Consider the following 22,928-nt stretch of genomic DNA (forward strand, 5'->3'; position numbering starts at 1 on the left):
AATTCAAGGGTCCTACTGTCTTGGCTGACTGACGTCACACAAAACACGTGTGTTCGGAAGACGCACGTTGGGACTGGATCTGTGCTGAGATCGATTTGCTTTTTATTGCAATAGTTTTTAATTTAGGTTTTGTCGAGTGAAAAAAAAACTCCGCTGTAATGGGCGGATTACAGAAGAAGAAGGTAAGAAAGTGATTTAGAGCAGTACTGTCGGTAAACAAAGCATGATGGGTTGATGAGCGAGCGCAGGGCCCTGCAGACCTGTGTGCTTTAAACATGTTACTCTACTCTAAACATTTAACAGTGTTTTCTAAATGACATTTGATAAAGATATACAAGCTTTTTTAATGACCACAGCATAATTTTTACTAGAATTTTCTATCTTTAATATTAATTGCAGCTGTTTTCAGCGTTGCTTGACAGCATAAGAGGAATGAAATAAGGGTTCTTAAGTCTAAATCATCTTAAGACTCGACTCCGTATGAAATATGTGTGTCGTTTCTGCATATTCCCGCATGTCAGCGCTCTTGCTAACCTGTAATTTCTTCTCGTGTAGTATGAGAGTGGATCAGTCACTAACTATGTCAGCAGGAATAAAGCCCGCAAGAAGCTGAGTCTGAGTCTGGCTGATTTCAGGTTGGTTAACAAAACAAAGCATTTCACTTATGTTCTGTCCTGGTGTCTTGGTATTTTTACGTACCTCATACTTTATATGTGACTCTGGACCACAAAACCAATCATAAGGGTAAATAAGCTTTCCTTTGATGTATGGTTTGTTAGGATAGGACAATATTTGGCCGAGATACAACTATCTGAACAACTGGAATCTATGGAAGCCCTTTTCCGCCACTGAATAAAAAATAAAACAAGGGTAATTGCGACTTTTTATCTCACAATTCTGACTTTTTTTTTCTCAGAATTGCGAGTTCATATCTTGCAATTCTGACTATAACACGCAATTGCAAGTTATAAAGTCAAAATTGCGAGTTATAAAGTCAGAATTGCGAGATATAAACTCGAAATTGCGAGTTATAAAGTCGCAATTCTGAGTTTTTTTTCTCGCAATTGCGAGTTCATATCTCGCAATTATGACTTTTTTCCTCAGAATTGTGAGTTACAAAGTCAGAATTGCGAGATATAAACTCAGAAATCTGTCTCAGTCGCAATTCTGATTGTATAACTCGCAATTGCGAGTTTATATCACGCAATTCTGAGAAAAAAAGTCGCAATTTACCTTGTTTTATTTTTTATTTAGTGGCGGAAACGGCCTTCCATGGGAATCTGAGGGTGCTAAAAAAAATAAAAATGGAGAAAATCGCCTTTAAAATTGTCCAAATCAAGTTCTTAGCAATGCATATTACTAATCAAAATGAAGTTTTAATATGTTTACGGTAGGAAATGTACAAAATATCTTCATGGAACATGATCTTCTTTACTTAATATCCTAATGATTTTTGGCATAAAAGAAAAATCGATCATTTTGACCCACACGATGTATTTTTGGCTATTGCTACAAATATACCCCAGCGACTTAAGACTGGTTTTGTGCTCCAGGGTCACATATAGTAGTATAGTTCATATAGAATGTCATATACCGCATATAGTGTCATATCTAAATGTTATGTGTATTAGTAGTTTTTAACTAGCTTTTGCTAAATGACATAAATTTGTGCTACAGTACCTCAGAGTTTGATTGAACATTTGACATCAATAATAAAGGATATTTAAAAGTTACTTTTAAAAGATAATGTTTTTATTTTGCTATCATCTCAACAATGTACAATGATGCCGTTAATTGCATTTTATTATTTATGTTTAGTATTTCTCCCCTGTTTTTTTTTTTTTGTAAACCACCAGTTGAGATTACAGATGTATATACTGTAAGCATTTGTGAATTAATACATGCTTCTCATAGGCGGTTATGCATATTGAAAGGAATCTATCCTCATGAACCCAAACACAAAAAGAAGGTCAACAAGGGCTCAACAGCGCCTAGAACCTTCTACCTGCTGAAAGACATCCGCTTCCTCTTGCATGAGCCTATCGTTGGCAAGTTCAGAGAGTACAAGGTGAGAACTGTGCTTTAGTAAAGCTAGATGCTGCTTTGTGTTTGCAGCTGCATCCTCTAATCCTTATCATTTTGATCACTTTTTCCATGTTCAAGCTTTAACTTAAATGACAGTGGAGCTAAAATACTAGTTTGGTAGGTAATAACAATGTAAAATATATGCCATAGAAACATGCAGATGATCAGCTGTGGAAACCTCTGACAGCCGAAAGTGAGAGAGAGAAATGTCAACTTTTTAAAGAAATATTTACTTCAAAGTTTCTTTTAATTGTTTTGGTTCTGTAATAGCTTTATTTATTTATAAAGGGTCATTTTTTTTCTACGAAAACTGGTCATGAAATTATAATTTACATGGTTTTTATTTAGAAATATGCTTTTGTCCCTATATTAAATTAATTAGCTATTTTTCGTGTACATTTGCATCAAACAGTGCATGTGACAATCTAGCCAGTCTCTCTGTGAAAACTCATAAAAACATTAAAACACTTGTTTTGGTTGCTTATTGCAAGTACAAGATTAAGTGTTATTTGCCACATAAAGTTCTGAAGAAAAAAAAACTAGGCATCCTAGATTAAATTCTGATATTATATTTTTCACTGAGGAAATAGTTCATAAGACAATCTATATGCTAACTATACATTCCCTGGTCATAGATTTTTGTGCGGAAACTGCGGAAAGCATATGGCAAGGCTGAGTGGAGTGGAGTGCAGAGAATGAAAGAGAACAAGCCTGCGTACAAACTGGACCACATCATCAAGGAGAGGTGAGAGTAAACACGGTGCTGTCTGTGGACTGCAGGGGGCGCACTTCAACTCTCTGTCCCAACAACAACAACATGCTGTGAATGACTTTTCTGTGTGTCCAGACAGTGTTATGTGATAAGCACCTATTTGTGTCCAAACGGTATTATGAGTACGGGAAGAGTCTCAGTACCTGTCCACAAACAGATCAGTTATGAGAATCCAAAAAGTCACAAGAATATCAAGAATATGATACTTTAATTATCTTGGCTCGACTGACTGTCTCGTACACTGTCTGTCTCGTTCTCCGTCCAATCTACTCTGTTTACAACTGTTACATCAGCAGGGTTTGGCAATTGAATTTTGAATTTGGAAGGAGAGGGTTTTTTTCCCCAACTGTTCAAAAGTTTGGGACAGTAAGATTTTCTTCATGCTTTAAATGCAAGTTCACCATGCTGCATTTTTTTGGTCAAAAAACACAGTAAAACTGTGTGTGTAAAAAAATATTGCACTTTGAAAGACCTATTTTCTATTTGAATGCATTGTAAAATGTAATTTATTCTTGTGGTGCAAAGCTAAATTTTCAGCATCATTACTCCAGTCTTCAGTGTCACATGATCCTTCAGAAATCATTCTAATGCTGATTTGCTATTTGATGAATTTTTTTTGGTCAAAAAACACAGTAAAACAGTAATATTCTGAAAAAATATTGCACTTTGAAAGACCTATTTTCTATTTGAATGAATTGTAAAATGTAATTTATTCTTGTGGTGCAAAGCTAAATTTTCAGCATCATTACTCCAGTCTTCAGTGTCACATGATCCTTCATATTTCTGTGGAAGCAGTGCTACGTTAGATTCTTTGATGAATAGAAAGTTCAAAAGAACAGCATTTTTTAAAATAGAAATCGTATGATATAAATGTCTTTACCTTCACTTTTAATAAGTTTAATGCATCTTTGCTGAATAAAAATATTACTTTATGGGCACCTGTGAAAGAAAAGATTGTGTGTTACTGATATGACTTGAGCAATTATTACAGTACTTGACAATGGACATGAATTTGCAGTTTATAACTTAATTTCGATTAAAAGCACCATGAAATAGCTCAACAGGTGCAGCTTTCATTCCTGTTTTCCTACTTGAGTTGGGAAATCTCCAAAACTGTTAGTCAGACTTATATTTCCAAAACATACGTCACCTATATCTGGCACCGAAGTTAGCTTCTTTAGCTCAAATTGTGCTGAAATATTTTGTTCGGTAGCCACATTGATTGAATATCTTCCTCCATTTTTCTATGAATGGTCTGTCATTGTCTCATACTGTTTCTAAAATAAGTTTGTTTTTCCAGGTATCCCACGTTCATTGATGCTGTCCGAGATGTAGATGATGCCCTTTCTATGAGTTTTCTGTTTTCTACGTTCGCTCGCACGGGAAAATGCCACGTTCAGACAATTCAGCTGTGCCGGAGACTTAGCGTCGAATGGATGAACTACATTATCGCCTCACGGTCCCTGAGAAAGGTACTATAAACATATGCTATGAAAAGTGTGCATTTTAAAGGTTAATTAAATGATTCAACTTTGTTACAGCTAGTGGATCTCTTAATAATTATATTTTTGTTTCTTCAGGTTTTTCTTTCTATTAAGGGTATTTACTACCAGGCTGAGGTCCTGGGACAAACCATCACATGGATCATACCATATCAGTTTGCCCATGATGTGAGTACAAATATACAGTGTATTTTTCATGCTTGAGGCTTGTTCAGAAAATAGTTAAATATTTTTTCAGCTTTTTGCTGAAGTATCACACATGAAAAGCACCAGGGAAGCAGGTTTGATTCTGAATAGGGCTGTCGCGGTGAGGGAATTTCCCTTGCGGTAATTTTGAGTGGCTCAATAGCGCGGTATTATCGCCATACATATATATATATATATATATATTCAACTACACATTCAAAAACGCGGATTCATTCATTCAAAGAGACGTAATGAAACACGCTGTTGAAATCATTTTAACTTTGAGCGCCACTTTAGAAGGCTCAGCTGACCAGCTATGCGTCGATGCTAAAACAGAGATTACGCTTTCCTTGGACATGACAACCTATTTTCACAAATATATATGACTCGGCCTGGAGGACAGACGCAAGTAATCGCACGCGCTCAGTCGATCTCTCTCTCATTCACTGTCTGTTTAGGCTTGTTAAGTGCAAATCTACGGAGCCTCTGTACAAATCAGCATGGTACACATTATGTTATCATTACTAACTTGTTTAATATTCAGTCCACATGCATGAAGTGTAAAACGAGAAGGGAATAACCTTACAAAAAAAAGAAAACACGCAAAAATTGCGGTTGCTGCGGTTCTTGCATTCCTCTGCGGTTTGCGCGGTATTGCGATATTGCGGTTATCGCGACAGCCCTAACTACAACGTCACTTACATCATCATCACCGCATCCACTAATGACGCTCCCTGACGCACTCCTAACATTGGATTGTACTATTTTTGCATTCAAATGCAAATGTTTATTTTAAATTCGACTAATATTCATTCTTTACTCACAATCTCCTCATCACAGGCAGGCACAGCACTCATGTTCATGTTTGTGTGTGCTGTCTGCGTCACTCATAGCACGTGACTATATCGTGCGCTATATCGAACATTTTTTATATCGTTATCAAAGAAGGTGTACCGTCGATAAATATCGATACCGTTTTATCATCTGACTGGACAAGAGCCTTTCTATTGATATTTCCACCTGCGCGTGTTCTAGACGGTCTGTCAGTTAGTGTAGTTACAGTGTTGCGCCACAAGGTGGTGGCTGTCATTCAACTGCACGTTCAAAAACGCTTTCATTCATTCAAAGAGAGACATAATGAAACACGCTGTTGAAATCATTTTAACTTTGAGCGCCACTTTAGAAGGCTCAGCTGACCAGCTATGCGTCGATGCTAAGACAGAGATTTCGCTTTCCTTGGACATGACAACCTATTTTCACAAATATATATGACTCTGCCTGGAGGACAGACGCAAGTAATCACACGCGCTCAGTCGATCTCTGTCTCATTTACTATCTGTTTAGGCTTGCAAATCTACGGAGCCTCTGTACAAATCAGCATGGTACACATTATGTTATCATTACTAACTTGTTTAATATTCAGTCCACATGCATGAAGTGTAAAACGAGAAGGGCATAACCTTACGAAAAAAGAAAACACGCAAAAATCGCGGTTGCTGCGGTTCTTGCATTCCTCTGCGGTTTGCTCATCAATAGCGCAGTATTGCGATATTGCGGTTATCGCGATCGTGATATTTAATGTTTTTTTTTTTACACAAATAGACCAAAAGAGACCGTAAAGACATTCATAATGTTAAAAATAAATGCTTGTATTTTTTACTTTCTGTTCAACAAAGATTCCTGAAAGAAAAAATGCATCACTGTTTCCACAAAAATACTGAGCAGCACAACTGTTTTCAACATTGATAATATTAAGAAATGTTTATCGAGCAGAAAGTCAGCATATTCAGCCCTCTACGAACACCTTGGCAATTGAATCGCCATTGGCTAGTAAATTTTTTTGTTTACTCGCCAGACTGATAAATATATACATACACATACACATACATACACACACACACATACATATACACACACACATACACATATACACCCATATACACACACACATATACATACACACATATACACACACACACACACACACACACACATACATACAGTGGGTACGGAAAGTATTCAGACCCCCTTAAATTTTTCACTCTTTGTTATATTGCAGCCATTTGCTAAAATCATTTAAGTTAATTTTTTTTCCTCATTAATGTACACACAGCACCTCAATTCTCTCTCTCCCTCTCTCGCTGCGTGTGTGTGAAACAAAGTGACGGCGAGTCGTGCCCCTTCACACTAGAGTTTACGGTACGTTGCGCATCCATTCAGATGAACTGAAAAACAGCACAGATCACTTGGCGGAGAGTGAAACTCTGATGCGCTCAGTCAGAGAGTGTTCGGCGAGTGAAAATATATCTGAGCTAAACTTATACTTAGCCTCCAACTCACACACTGGCGAGTAAAATTTATTAGAATTTAGTAGAATTTATTAGCAATTGGCTAATATTAGACATCATTTAGTCGCCAGAGTGAAGATTTAGTCGCATATGCGAGTGAATTACTCGCAATGTAGAGGGTTGATATTAGAATGATTTCTGAAGGATCATGTGACACTGAAGACTGGAGTAATGATATTACTAGGGCTGCCCCCTAATAGCCCACTAATCGTTAGTCGACCAGAAGAGGCTTGGTCAACCAAAATTTTATTAGTCACTTAGTCGCAGAAAAAATAAAATAAAATCCACATGCGAAGTCATGCAGTCCATGACGGACAGATCGTTAACGGCTAGTCTATGTGTAATACAGTACATCGGGCAGGACATCTAAACGCTCGCCTATCATTCATTAACCTCAAATATGGCTTATCATCTGAAATATGTATGTAGTAGCAACTTTACATGTCCGCTCAATCTAACGTTAACCTAGAGAAATGTGCGCTATAGTGTCTGTGCGGAGTGTGGAAGCTAGTAGTGCACCCACTGCAGGACAGATGGAGGCGCCGGTGCGCTCACTTGCTCTTAAAATGCTCATACAGATAAGAGTAATACATCTTTTAAATCTGTAAACACTCTACGTTTATTTGTGAGCACTCGCAATAACAACAAAATGCGCTTTTGTAAAATAATGAAAGCAAGCGTGATGCGCTTTCTGCCGTCTCAGTCTCTGTGAACTTGAGCGCGAAACTGTGTATATCTTTGCCTTACAGACATTAAAAATATATCTATAGAGAGTGAAATGTCTACTTTCAAATGAACCAATTCAAATGGAAAACAAATAGCCTATTCTCAGATTAATCAGTATGAAACATGCATAAAGGCGCGTCCACTACTGCGGAGATGACGAGTCAGTGTCACCGAGTTCATCTCTAAATCCGATAACAAAGAAAGCACTAGTTTATCAAATTATTAAAATGAGGTTTGGGTACCGAAACCCGGTACCAATATGGCACCGTTACCTATGTAACCGGTATGTACTAGAACCGAATCAGAACGCAGATTTCGGTGCCATGTCATGCCTGAGCCGATCGATTTAAATATTTGTCCTCTGGTTCTCCGAAACAGACGTAAGAAGCATCATCACCGGCACCGCACGTGAAAAATAATTTCCCGACTGAGAAAACGCACGTGAACTCTAGTCGGAAAGTCGGAAAACTCTAATAATACAAATCCAACAAACCTTTGTAGTAACGCAAGTGTCCATGTTGTGTTCACATTCCGACTTGAAAGCACAACTTGGGAAATGAGAGCATCTGAGGAGCGCGTGAATGCAGTAATTACACTTGCTCTGATGGCAGCAGGTAGCCTTCCGTTAACTAAGCTAAACATGCTTAAATTAAAATGCCTAAAGCTAAACCTCCCTTGTATTCACATTTCTAAACCTGTTGTCCAACAAAAGAGAATTGTCCATATAAGGGATTTCCTGGAGGGTCATGAGTTCCACTACTTCTGTGACTGGATATGTGGATTTTCTGTGTGAGGGCGCCCTCTGGCGTCCAGTATGAATGAAACGGACATGTGTTTATAGTGCTAATGGCCAATCCATAATTTGGGGGGGGGAATTTTTATTTATTTAATTTTTTAATAAGTATCGGTTTAGGCACCGGAACCGTTTTAAAAATATCGATTTGGCACCGGTATCGAAATAAACCCAAACGATACCCAATCCTAATTAAAATGTTAATGCAATCTCCTTACTGTTTTTCCCTGACACACTCATAATCATTACTTCTGCGGTGCGCTGTGGCAAGCTTTATGTGTGCGCTTGAGCGTTTATTAGGCTATGTAGGCAATTAAAGGCTCATTATAATGATTTAAATGGTTTATTAATAAACGCGCGAATAGTCGACTAATGCTTCAAATGAACGACTACTAGTCGACCAGAAAAATCCTTAGTCGAGGGCAGCCCTAGATATTACTGTTTTTACTGTGATTTTGATCAAATAATGCAACCTTAGTGAACATAAGAGACATCTTTTGTTCAACTAGGATTTGCAACACACCAAATTTGCATTTTTGGGTTGCGCAAATGAGGTTTAATTTAATTTTAATGATTTTTTTATTATTATTATTATTATTATTATTATTATTATTATTAAGGAATTGGAATTGTTTTTAGCATATTGCAGTTGTTACCCAACTACTTAACCATGTAAAATCTTTTTAACACATGGCTCTAATGGCTCTTTTTTAACAGTGTCTTATGTTTCGCAGTATTTTGGATCCTGAGGTCTTTCTATAGAATAGATTATTATTTTATAATGACTGTTAACACACCGACCCTGATAATTCTGTCATTATTGATGGGTTTGGCATCCCTCTTCGTACCGATCGTTGCCCTGGAGTTATGGCGAAAAAGTTAGGAGATGGTGTTTGCCTATATATCAACCATGAATGGTGCAGTTCTGTTACTGTGAGAGAGAGTGTGTGTACTAAAGATATTGAGCTACTCTCTGTATCACTTCGGCCACAGTACCTTCCTCTGGAATTTCCACAACTTTTCGTTACCATGGTTTATATTCATCCGAGGGCAAACGAAGCAAATGCAGCTCTCTTGGTAGTGTTGTGCACAAACTGCAGTGCATATCTCCAGATGCCCCGAACTTAATTATGGGTGATTTTAATAAATGTTCCATGAAGCAGTGTTTGCGGAACTTTTATCAATGTTTCCTGCCCCACACGTTTTAACAAGACTCTTGACCTTTGCTATGGATCAATTAAAGGTGCATATAAGTCTGTTGTTAAACCTCCAGTGGGAGGTTGTCCCAGTATATAAAACAGTTTTACAAAAGACAAAAACCACAGACTAAGAGAATTGGAATGTGGTCCGAGGAGTCCACTGCATCTTTGCAAGGATGCCTGGAATGTGCGGACTGGGACGTTTTTTATGACTCTTGCTTGGAAATAGATGAACTCACAGATGTTGTTAGTTATATCTTGTTCTGTGAAGATATGCTCATCCCATGTAAGACTGTCAAAATATTCCCAAACAATAAGCCATGGTTCACAAAATCTTTGAACGTACTTATGAATGAAAGATGTAGAGCATTTTATGAGGGCGATTTGGTAAAAAGATTAAAATTGCAGAAAGAGATTAAAATGGAAGTGAGGAAAGCAAAGTTAAATTATAAAATAAACCTAGAGAAAGAGTTGAGTAGGAATAATTTGGGGTCAGTTTGGAAGGGCATGACCGTTATAATTGGATCTAAAGGGTGTGAGACTAAGATAATTCAGTTACCTGGGTATGACTCTAGTAGTCAATTGGCTGAGGAACTAAATAGGTTTTATCTACGCTTTGATGCACCAGAATTTGGTCCTAAAATGGAGTCTTAAGAATTATAAAATGAGTTGCAGTGGTGACTATAATAACTTTTTTTATGAATTAGATGTAATTAAAGTTTTTAGGGGTTGTAAGAAGACAAAAACTCCTGGACTAGACAATATTGGAGGGCGTTTAATTAAGGTTTGTGCTGAGCAATTGGCACCAGTGTTCTGTAATATTTTTCAGTGGTCTTTTGCTCTCCAGAGAGTCCCTAAATTGTGGAAACAGGCTACTGTGGTGCCTGTGCCTAAAACTGTAAATGCAGTAACACTAAATTATTTTAGGCCAATAGCACTAACATCTCTTATAATGAAATGTTTTGAGAAATTAGTAAAAGAAGAGTTGTTGGCTAAAACCAAAAATCTTTTAGACCCCCTTCAGTTCGCTTCTAGAACACAGCGAGGTGTCGAAGATGTATTAAAGCACTTGGAAGGGAGTAAAACATCTGCTTTTAATTCTTTACAACCTCATATTTTAGCAGATAAGTTAATTACTAATTTTGGTGTTGTTTTTAATTTAGTGGGTTTGATTTTAGACTTTCTAACTGACAGAACTCAAAGGGTGAGAGTTAATGGTAGTTTCTCAGCGCCCTTGATAACATCTACAGGAACTCCTCTATTGTATATTTTATATGCAAATGATTGCATAAGTAAACACAGCAATAGGTTTTTCTTAAAGTTTGCTGATGATACAGTCATCGTGAGTCTTCTGGAAAATAACGAAATGTGTCATGGTCCAGTGGTTGACGACTTTGTGAAATGGTGTGATGATGCCCGTTTGCAATTGAATATGTCTAAGACAAAAGATATGATTATCGACTTTAGAACAAAACCACATTCTTCCCAGGCTACCCTTATTAGGAGTGAGAAGGTAGAATGTGTGGACAGTTATAAATATCTGGGGACCTCTATTGATAACAAATTGTGTTTTGATGTGAACAGAGAAGGTATTATGTAAAAAGGGACTGCAACGCTTATACTGTTTAAGAAAATTAAGATCATTCAATCAATATAGATAGGACATTGATGGAATTGTTCTATAAGTCTTATATTGAGCCAGTATTGTCCTTCTCTATTAACTGCTGGTTTGGAAATCTCAGTGTGAAACATAAAAATGCATTAAATAGAATAGTTACTCTTAGTGGGAAGATCATAAGTAAAGAACAAAGAAGTTTGGTATTCTTGTTTAATAGAAATGTTTTGATTCGGGGCCCAATCTGTGTTCCTGGACAGTAGTGCTGGGCGGTATACCGGTTCATACCGAATACCGGTGTTTATTTTTGTTATGATATGAATTTTTAAAATACCGCAATACCGGTGTATGTCGCTTAAACAACGTTCGGAACGCGACACTGTTTGAAAGGGAACAGCTGTATGTGTTACTAAGCGTGAAAGTTCAGAAACTGAAGCTGTAGAACTAATAGAACGTGATGACACAGAAGAACTCATCCACAATATCCACATTACCATTTTCTGTATCCAGAGCTCTTTATGCTCCCTTCAGGTTCTCGTTATGGACTACCAAAGATGAAAAGCAACCGATACAAATATTTGTTTGTTCCCTGTGCAATTCGGCTGTTAAATGGTCCTTAATGAATTTATGGAAATTTACTGTATTTTATTTAAATATTTTTTATGTATATATGTTTTGGAATGTATTGTATGGGTCTGTTGTACTTCTGTTTTTCGCTGCATCCAAATTGCCCACAAGGGATCTTAATAAAGTTTGATCTTGACCCCTGTCCCTGCTCTCCTCAGCACCCTACAGATGTGGACTACAGAGTTATGGCCACATTTACAGAACTCTACACAACGCTGCTTGGGTTCGTCAACTTCCGCCTTTACCAGACCCTCAACCTTGTCTACCCGCCCAAGGTAAAACACACAAAATGTGCTTCCATTAAATGGCTTTTTATTTTTCAGTAGCAGAATTCCAATTCATTCCAATTGGAAATGGAATGTGTGTGTTTTTTTGTTTTTTTTGTATTCTGGTGCTTGTTAGCTTGATGGACAAGGAGAGTTCAGCCTCAAATCAGAGTGTGAAGAAGATTATGCCCTGGAATCAGAAAGCTATTCTGAGGTACTGACTGTTTCATTTTCTCTTTTTATATCAACATTAAATTGGGCCAAATATTACAGTGTGTTTAAAGATATGCATCTTCACATCTCCTACCAGAAACTGTCAGCGTTAAGCGCCAGCCTGGCCCGTACGGTTCCTTTAGTGGAGGATGAGGAGGCGGAGCTGGACCTTTTCCCTGCTGAAGGGGTGAGCGACAGACAGCTGTCTGTATTATGAACACCTGCAGTGACTTACAAAAATTACCTCTGGTTAATACAAGGGTTATTACATATTGGGTAACATTCTGTAGTTAAAACCAGTATACTTATTTAAAAAAAAAAGTAATTCCAGTGATGGACATGGTAATATAATTTATATTAATGACAACTATAGTTATTTGGAGGTGATTATGATTACTATTATTATTGTTATTATTATATTGTTGTTGTTGTTGTTGTTTTATATTTTACGTTCTAATATTATTGTTATAATCGTTTAATAATATTAGAATATATCGTTATATATTCTATTACCATGTCCAAATAGCAGTAGTAGTAGTAGTGATAATAATAATCTGAATTAACAATAATAATAATAATAGCTAATTAATTAATTATATTACCATGACCATATAACCACAGTTATAATAATAATAATAGTCACTGTTATTTGGACATTATTATTTTTATTTGTATTATTATTATTATTATTATACATTCTAATAATATTATAACATGATTATAAATGGTTATTAATTGTATTACCTTGTCCAAATAACCACAGTAATAGCAATAATAATGACTGTCATTTGGAGATGGTATTAGATTTTAAGTATTTATAAAATTGATATAATATTATTAAAATTTAATATATAACAATATAATAGTAATAATAATTATTATTGTAATAAATATTATTATTGTTCTTAATTATTATTTTTGTTATTGGCGTGGTTATTTGGACATGGTAATACAATTAATGATAATAATAATAATAAAATAATCAGTCATCATTACCATGATTGTTATGATTTATTTTGAAATGTCCCGTTTTAATACTATAGGATGCCCTGAATTATCATGAATATGGAAATTTTTGGTTCCATAGAACTGTATATGTATCATAGTACCGTGGCATGACAATCACAATACGGTTTTGTAGGGCTATATGTAAAAACAATGGAGGCTTAAAGTTGGTTTAATTTATTACACGGCTCTGTGGAATACTTGATTCTGATTGGTCAATCGCGCCATCCAGCGGTATGTTATTCCCAGATAACAACCGCCAAATTGAATAACACACCGCTCATCCGGGTAATACGAGTTATCTTGACCGGTACTACTTATATGCTTAACGAGTCACTCCGCTATCATTGACTGTCTGGCGCCATCTTGTGACTGAAAACACTTAACCAGTCATCAGGTGAAGGAGTGTTACATACTAACTTATTTTTATCACACATCATCTTATCTACGGCACTTTCCCTAAAATAGGGTACAAAATGGTTTGCTGTTCCTTTTTTATTTTTTTATTTATTTTATTTTTTTTAAGAAGCGAAGGCACAAATTCCATGTTCTTTAGAGGTAGAACTAGATATTAGATTAGATATTTTTGATAATATAGTAATTCATATAATTAAAATGAAAAGTACATCAACAAATATGTATTTGTCTCATCTCAGCTCAATACAACAATAAAAATGATGCAACGGTGTCAATCTTTTTGACTGTTAAATTGATATCCAGTCTATTGTAGAATTATTTTTAATTAACAAATCTCTTGAGGTTTAGCTGTTCCCATACTCTGTTACTGCATAGATATTTCCTTTAATAAACTCTGTGACATGCAGGAAGTGACATTATTTCTACAGCATGGTGGGAACATTGATGGATTTTATCAAGCATTTTGGCAAGCAGCTATTCAACCATGTAAAAGTTGTTGTACAAAATTGTGTAATTTTTATGTAAATTATTGATACATATATTATTTTTTTATTCTTTTTAATTTTATGAATTGATTTCTAAGTTTTATTTTTATTTATTTTTTTCGTTAAATTGCAAACCTTGTATAAAAGAAATATTTAGTCTGACCATCTGAGGTGGAGACAGTATTTAAGCCCCTCTTTGTTATTTAAAAAAAAAAAAAAAAACTATTTTGGACACTATCTGCCAAAGGTTTTAATTTGTGGTATATTTGCATACAAGTCAGTGTTATTTTAGTGTTATTAATACACTGATGTAGTTTTTGTTAATATTTTGAATGAGATTTTATTTTTCTTAATTTAGTTTTAGTACTTCAATATAAACTGTTTTTATGGATTTAGTTTTAGTTTTTGTTTGTAGTTAACACCGTTTCAGTTTTAATAACCCCAATACAAGTAACTTGTCGAAATGCAGCAGTTCATAGTTTGTGTATGTACAGTTTTACTGTACCAAAAGTAACATGTTTGTCAGTATATAAGAATGTGTTGTACACTGTGCAGGTGTTTCGGGGGACAGGTCTCCTGGGATAAATCACTGTGCATCGGCAGCACTTACGATGAAACAGACGAAACAATCACACATCACATTGTGGACAGACCCACCATCGACAAACAGTATATCAACAGGTCCGAAAGCAAATCTCCCTGATTCCGTACAGTGCATACTTTACATTAACTGTATATTCTTGTACTTGATGCATTTCTCAACCTTGCAGGTACTACATCCAGCCCCAGTGGGTGTATGACTGCGTAAATGGGAAGATACTGTTACCCGTAGAGGAATATTTCCTGGGAGTTACACTGCCGCCCCATCTGTCACCATTCGTGGAGGAGAGCGAGGGAGATTATGTGCCGCCTGAGAAACTCAAACTCCAGGCCCTGCAGAGAGGAGAGAAGCCACGTGAGGGGTTTATGAAATGATTCTTGGCATATGATTATGTGTGAATGCTCAATGATTGTTGACTTCACAAACAAACTCTTCACAGAAGCAGAAGATGATGATGAGGAGGAAGAAGAGGATGATGATGATGATGACGAAGATGATCAAAGTGAGGATGAAGATGAAGCTAATTTAGCTGAAATGGAGGAGAAGAGAGCTCAGGGAAAGGTAAGATGGTTTTAAGTTTGCAGAAGTTATTTTTGCAGTCATGCTGCTTGTTTGTTTAGTGGCACAAAAATTGCAGACTTACAAGTTAAAACATTTAACCATATATAGCCTACTGTATCATAGGGATGTGCGATATGACGATTTTTGATCGTGGACGATAAAAATGTCTCCACGATCTGCTTTTGAAGACATATCGTAGTATCGTGCTACAGCACACATTCTATCAGCTGCAGTTCTGGCGCCGCCGTATCAATATACTGTACAACGACATACATTCACTTCAGTGATACCTCTGTAGAGTTACACTCACGAGACACTGCGTTTATTCACAATCACAAGTACATTATTAGCATGTGCTTTAAAGCCTTGCCGGTTAAACAATGGGAGGGGAGGAAATACTATGGAAGTCACTGTGAATCAGCAAACATTTGGTTTTCCACATTCCTCAAAATAGCATTTATGTTCAGCAGAAGAAAGAAACTCATTCAGGTTTAAAACAACGTTTGAGTGAGTAAATGACAGAATTGACAGAATTTTTATTTTTGGGTGAACTGTTCCTTGAACGCTAATAAAACAACAAAACACAATGAGAAAAATCACTCGCTACTCTTGACTGAAAAACTTTAATACGGTTGCTTTAATGGGAATCAATCTATTTAGTCTTTTATTTTTATATTTTTTATTCAATTTCTTGAATGCTCCTGCAATATTGTACCTGAAAATGAAACACTGTTTGTTTTATTTGGATATTATGTGTATTTGTAATGTGTATATTTGTTCTTATTTTTTAATAACAAAGATAAAATAATGACAGATTTTTATCTTCGCCCACTTTAGCCTAAATATCTGCCATTCTTTTTTATATTTTGTTACCTTGAAAGGCTTTGCCTTTATAATAGGGAAATTAGATTGGCTGTAATGCTCAGACAACTTGCAAAATAGTAAAACCAACATGACAAAGAATTGTGATAAAATCGTGAATTGTGATATTTCTTAAAAATATCGTGATATGATATTTTTGCCATATTGCCCACTCCTACTGTCTCATATTTGATGTGCAGATTTCTTCTCTAAATGATCAACATGATCAAAACTTTGCTGAAAAACCTGTTATACACGATCTGCTTCATGCCTTCTGTTGTCTGATTTGATAGTTTATTCTTTTTTAGCAAGTAAAAGGTCGTTTAGTAGAATTGCAAAACCCCCCCCCCTCCAGCTTGTGGTTCACATGTCCTTTTGCGTTAAAATCTTATGGATTTTTATTAAGTAAATGTAAGAATAGCTTGTATATTGCGAGTAATATTTTAAAATAAACACTTAAGGTCCTTTGCGCACGGAGTCTGAAATTTTCGTTTGTGTTTTTTTTTCCCCGTGTTCGTCACCATTTCTTATAAAAATGCTTGCTACGGATGCGAAAACTCAGAAAATCGAACCTGATCCAAATTGTTATTTTTTTTTATGACGGATGAAAGTTTCGGAGTCAGTGTGTAAACGTGATTGACACAACGCGAGGTTGTATGTATTTTTTAACGTGAGAAATTCGAACGAGAATTTCGGACCTTCAATCTACTGAAGCAATGTAGGTTTATTTGATTGTCCATTAATAATTTTTCAGAAAAACCATGTTAAAATGTATTAAATAAGATACATTAGGCTTTTGAGGAACGTTTATTTATTGATCTCTCAGTCATTGTTTTATTGCATTGCGTTGCATTATGTGTTTTGCCCCCACAATAAAAAATACAGAGTTTTGATCATAAAACTAAGCATTTAAATATTGTCTTACTAAGGCATATTATTGGGAGATATAGACAGACAACTGATATTTATATGTTTTTAAGTAGTCTGTTATACTGTTATAAAGTTCTCATTGATTCATATTACTAGCTATCAAAATTTCATTTTATATTTATAAATAGAAATTTTAAACAACTGTACCAAACTGGATATTTTTGCTCCATTTGGGCCACTGAATAAAATTGAGGGTTTAGTTTTTTTTCCTCCTGGAGTATAGTGATTCTTACTATATCATACTATTATGAGCCATAAAAGCCTGATGTATCAAATATGATGCTCAACCAAAAACACTTATGCAAACTTTTTAGATTTTTTTTTTATATACCGTATTGACCCGAATATAAGACGATGTTTTTTTTCTTGGAAATACATCTGATATTCAGGGTCTAGACTTTGACATGTCAATAATACACCCACAACACTAGGTGGCGCCAAATACGCATAAAACGAGTGAGTGATGAACTACGTAATGTAATGCGTGTTGTAAAGATCGCAAGTAAAAACAAAAGAAGCAGAAAACCTTACAGCTGCATGAGTCGTGACTGTCACGTTAGCCTGATGACACCAAACTCCCTTTGTGATTTTAAAACATAAGACAGTACCCAGATTTGAAGACTACAGTAAGATTTAACTTCTACTGTTAATAAGATTTTGGTAGGCTACTATTAGATGGATAGCCTAAATGTCCTAATTCAGATGGGCTACCTGTTTTGTTTTTTTTAATGGTATATCAAAAAGTGTATATTTTAAAAATGTGATTGTTGGTACATTTTACCAGTTTTTACCATACTTTCAAAACAAAAATTAAAATAGGAAAAATATGCAATATGAAAATAATTGAAGACAAAATGTGTTTAACTGAGAAAAAACAAGATTTGGTTTTTAAAAAGCCTTTTTCCAAAAGGTACATCTGGAAAAGGGGGGTCGTCTTATATTCGGGCCAATTCGGTACTTCGACCAAAAATTTAATAAACAGTTTGATTATTATTTTTTTTTTACTATTTCATGTCAGGTTTTACGGCTTTTACAATGTAATGTGTACAATTACGTTATTTGATTCTAAGTGTGGATGATTTTTTTTGGCATGGAATCTTTTATTTAAAACATTTTTTTAGTTTGTTGCTGCACCTTAAATGAAACATTTTGTGGAGGAATATGTCAAATAAATATAAAACGTAAAAGTCTGTCATGTGCTGGTTTTCCCTCAGAGTCTGTCAGTAAAGGTGACCCCTGGTAAAGTCAAACCAGAGAACCGTATGCGAGCTGAACAAGAGGAGAAAGCAGAGGAGAAGAGACTGGCTATTATGATGATGAAGAAGAAAGAGAAATACCTCTATGACAAGATCATGTTTGGCAAGAAGAGACACGTCAGAGAGGTAAGCCTGCTTAGAAATAGATGTGTCGGGTACCATTTTTCAATTTTATATGCTTTCTTTTGAAACAATCTAATCTAACCAGAAGAATGATTCAGAATAGTACTTCATTTTGATTCTTAGTTGTTGTTGTTTTTTTATGCAGTGAGATATGAGTTTTTTTATGGTGTTTTGTAAATGATTGCTTTGGTTAATGGTTAAATGAATAAACGTGGTGGTAATTCACAGCTCGGCACAGTGGCTGCCAAAGCCCTTTAAAAGGTGCTTGACCTACATTTGGCTCATTATTTAAGCTCCAGTGACCTTGACAGAATTCATTGTTCATGAATCTAATGCACACCTTCCAACAGGCCAACAAGCTAGCAGCTAAGAGGAAAGCTCACGATGACTCCAACAAAGCCGACAAGAAGAAGAAGAAGAAAAAGTGCTGATTTTTATATGTATTAAAGTGCTTCTTGTGCTGTCAAGAGATTTTGAGAAGTGTTTCTTCTCTCGTTTCAACTTATTGCATCATTTAATGGGAATTGTACATGATTCACTGAACTCCATGTGTCATTTAAGTTTGCCCAAACTGGTTTCAGTAACACTTTTCTGCATTTCTTATATCTTTGCTCATCAGTTTTGACTGACACATTTCTAATAAACATAAGATAATGATTATCTTTAATGAAATGAAGTTTAATGTTTTTTATTCTGTGTGCATGTTTCCAATTTGTGAAATTTTTAATGTACTAACTTGGATAAAGGAAGGTTTTAAAGAATTGCAGTTGCGATTAGAATCAACTAGAAAAAAGCAGATGACGAAAAGCTGTCATATCAACATTGCAAATAGCTGTAAGGCACGTTTCACGCATTCTTCATCTGTCTAGGAGTAGAACTGCAACAACAGGCTCTCAGTATGCTTACTACAGGATGACTTAGTACACTGACTTTCCTTAAGCAGGTCATAAATTCTATAGAATCAACTAGAAAAAAGCAGATGACGAAAAGCTGTCATATCAACATTGCAAATAGCTGTAAGGCACGTTTCACGCATTCATCTGTCTAGGAGTAGAACTGCAACAACAGGCTCTCAGTATGCTTACTACAGGATGACTTAGTACACTGACTTTCCTTAAGCAGGTCATAAATTCTACAATGTTTATATGATTAGATATTAGTGATGTACACTGCCGTTTCCTTTTATAGAAATTAATACTTTTATTTAGTGGGGATGCATTAAAGTGATCAAAATTGGCAGTAAAGACAGTTAAAATATTTACATTTTAAATAAATGCTATTCTTTTGAAGTTTCTTTTTATCAAACAGTCCTGAATAAAGAAGTATAATGGCTTTTCAATATTGATAATAATAATAATGTTTTTTGAGCAGCAAATCGGTATAATAAAATGATTTCTGAAGGATCATTTGACACTGAAGACTGGAGTAATGTGTTTATATGATTAGATATTAGTGATGTACACTGCCGTTTCCTTTTATAGAAATTAATACTTTTATTTAGTGGGGATGCATTAAAGTGATCAAAATTGGCAGTAAAGAGTTAAAATATTTACATTTTAAATAAATGATATTCTTTTGAAATTTCTTTTTATCAAACAGTCCTGAATAAAGAAGTATAATGGCTTTTCAATATTGATAATAATAATAATGTTTTTTGAGCAGCAAATCGATATAAAATGATTTCTGAAGGATCATTTGATACTGAAGACTGGCGTAATGATGCTGAAAATTCAGCTTTGCATCACAGGAATAAAATATGTTCCAAAATATATTCTAAGTTTTAATAATTCTTTACAATGTTGCTGTTTTGCTGTATTTTTGATCAAATAAATACCACCATGGTAAGTTCTGAGAGACTTTTTCCTCCTAAGAAACATAAAAAAACAACAGTATAATAAAATGATTTCTGAAGGATCATTTGACACTGAAGACTGGAGTAATGATGCTGAAAATTCAGCTTTGCATCACAGGAATAAAATATGTTCCAAAATATATTCTAAGTTTTAATAATTCTTTACAATGTTGCTGTTTTGCTGTATTTTTGATCAAATAAATACCACCATGGTAAGTTCTGAGAGACTTTTTCCTCCTAAGAAACATAAAAAAACAACACTTTAGTGCTTGCAAAGCACTTTTTTTTTTTTTTTAAATCTCTCTTTATGCGAGTAAACCTTTTGTTTGACTTTGTCGTTTAGTTTCTCGTGTAAATAGGACTTGATACCCAAGGGCAAAGAAGTCTAGTATATACTGAGGTTTCCGGGGATCACTAGCATTGTCAAATTCCTAAGTGAAAAAACCATTGACACTCCCTTCCCTAAGGACTCTTTAATTTGGAAATCACAACATAAAAGTGGCTTTAGACATGAGGGTTTTAGGCTCACTGCTGCTGAAAAGTTGTTTCCTATGCAAAATGGCGTTAAAGGCTAAGCCAGACCCTCAGAGATTTTAGCTGGGTTCAAAGACAGTACTAACCTAGTAAATCATGTAACCTTGAAAGTACGGCTCTTATGTATTCCTAGAGTTATTATAGTCGGTCCTGAATGTGAATGTACATTTCGGACCACAAATGTAAAAAAAAAAAAAACGTCTCGCCAAAATTTGGCATTTCCGTCAAACGCAAAAAAAAAGCGCAATTTTTTTTTGGGGGGGGCGCAAAGTCTTCCCAGCACAAGTGAAACACAAATGTAATAAAGGTAATTTCTTTTATTCTCTTGACTTTTATGTAGGCTATTTATTTTTAGTCATTCTGCATTAGGCCTATTTCTGTTTTACACAATGGCTGTGGTCTTTGTAAAAAAAAAATATATATATATATATTGCTTACAGTCCAGTGGACATGTGGCAAAACACTGAATTTTCCCTAAAATAAAACCCTGTAGCTAACTTTTTAATGGATGTACTTATAAATTGAGAAATTTGAACAACTTGAGTTGTACAGATTTTGAAATCCACAGAGAACGAAGGTTGCAATGAGAAAATGAGTGTTTCAGATTGCATTGGATTCCTCATTGTGAATTTTCCAAGTACTGAATGGAGTCAGATTCTCCTGGTTTAGGGTGGCAAGCTGAATTATTTAGCTCTGAATGTTCTCCAGTGTCCATTTCAGTCCTTTGTGCCCGATTTCTGTTATACAAGGTATAAAAAAAAAAAAAACCTAGACAGGCTTTGTATGAATCTGAATTAGTTTGAACCGAGTTCAAAAGTGTTCTGCTCGCTTTTATTCTGTAAGCATGTAACACGTGACGTGGTCTCTTCCTTTGTATGTCACACCCAGAGAACCATTCAAATGTTTTTTTATTGTATGAGGTGTTTGTTATCAGTGAAGCCCTTGGTAGCAGCGTTGTATGTTTGCGCTTTCTTTGTATTTGTAGTGGGAAGTTATGATGTTGGTGTTCTCGTCGCTGCTGTGTAACCCCTGTGGGCTTTAGGCCAGGCAACTCATGGCCCTGTTTCTTACTAATTCATGTTCACGCACACAAGCATGCAGTGTTACCCACGTTACCCATCTGCATTCCAGCCATGTCGCTCTTACACTGCCTGGCACTGGCATGACATTCCGTGTGTCTGTGTGTGTCAAGTCAAGTCAAGTCACCTTTATTTATATAGCGCTTTTAACAATACAGATTGTGTCAAAGCAACTGAACAGCATTAATTAGGAAAATAGTGTGTCAATAATGCAAAATGACAATAGTAAACACTAATTTTCCAGTTAAAGACAGTTCATCATTGAATTCAGTCATTGTCTGTGGCTGCAGACAATGAACTGAGTGTTTGAGACCACTCAAAAGGAGATCTGGATGAACAGAATAATCTTGTGCTGGACAGTAAGAGACATTGAGAAGTGAGCGAAATAAAGAGAATGGATTGGGGGATGTCACTCAAGAGGAATTCTGTCATCATTTATTTACCCTCAATTTGTTCCAAAGCTGTATGAGTTTCTTTCCTCTGTTGATAAAAAATAAATAAATAAAATGAAGAAAGTTGGTATCCAAGCAGTTAATGGTAGCCATTAGCTTCCATAGTATTTTTTCCATATGGAAGTCAATGGCTACCGTCAACTATTTGGTTACCAACATTCTTCAAAATATCTTCTTTTTGTGAAATAAACAGGAAATATTTCTGCATTATAATCACATTTCAAAGACCCACACATCAAGTAATTTAACCCTGTGGCTAAACTAAGGGTCACTGTTTTTCTGAGTAAATTTGCAAGTCTGTGCCACTGGATGTGTTCACATGAGTGGGACCTCATTTCATTTTTTTGGTGGGTTTTATTTCATTTACCTCAAAGCAACAATGAACTAAGAGTTTTCCGCGTCAGCTTCACTTGAACCTTGTCAAACACTACGGTTAACAT

At 35.5% G+C, this 22,928-nt stretch overlaps 1 protein-coding gene across 1 annotated transcript; it reads left to right on the top strand.

Moving 5' to 3' along the window:
* The first annotated feature begins 5 nt into the window (after positions 1-5).
* LOC107741508 (pescadillo-like) lies at positions 6-19,243 on the top strand. The gene is made up of 14 exons (XM_016554264.1): positions 6-182; positions 556-635; positions 1,915-2,068; positions 2,721-2,830; positions 4,158-4,329; positions 4,438-4,527; positions 12,012-12,128; positions 12,256-12,333; positions 12,430-12,519; positions 14,766-14,920; positions 15,010-15,194; positions 15,280-15,401; positions 18,407-18,574; positions 18,922-19,243. The coding sequence occupies exons 1-14, from the start codon at positions 159-161 to the stop codon at positions 19,000-19,002; spliced, it is 1,626 nt and encodes a 541-aa protein (XP_016409750.1). The 5' UTR covers positions 6-158; the 3' UTR covers positions 19,003-19,243.
* The last annotated feature ends 3,685 nt before the right edge of the window (positions 19,244-22,928 follow it).

Source organism: Sinocyclocheilus rhinocerous, unplaced genomic scaffold (assembly GCF_001515625.1).
Source record: "Sinocyclocheilus rhinocerous isolate Xijiao unplaced genomic scaffold, SAMN03320098_v1.1 scaffold134, whole genome shotgun sequence".
NCBI lineage: Eukaryota > Metazoa > Chordata > Actinopteri > Cypriniformes > Cyprinidae > Sinocyclocheilus > Sinocyclocheilus rhinocerous.

Excerpts from the sequence above, each read along its gene's own strand:
- LOC107741508 (XM_016554264.1), top strand. The coding sequence starts at position 159 with ATGGGCGGATTACAGAAGAAGAAG. Across the intron at positions 14,921-15,009 it reads GACAAACAGTATATCAACAG|GTACTACATCCAGCCCCAGT; the intron begins GTCCGAAAGCAA and ends TCAACCTTGCAG. Across the intron at positions 15,402-18,406 it reads AGAAGAGAGCTCAGGGAAAG|AGTCTGTCAGTAAAGGTGAC; the intron begins GTAAGATGGTTT and ends GTTTTCCCTCAG.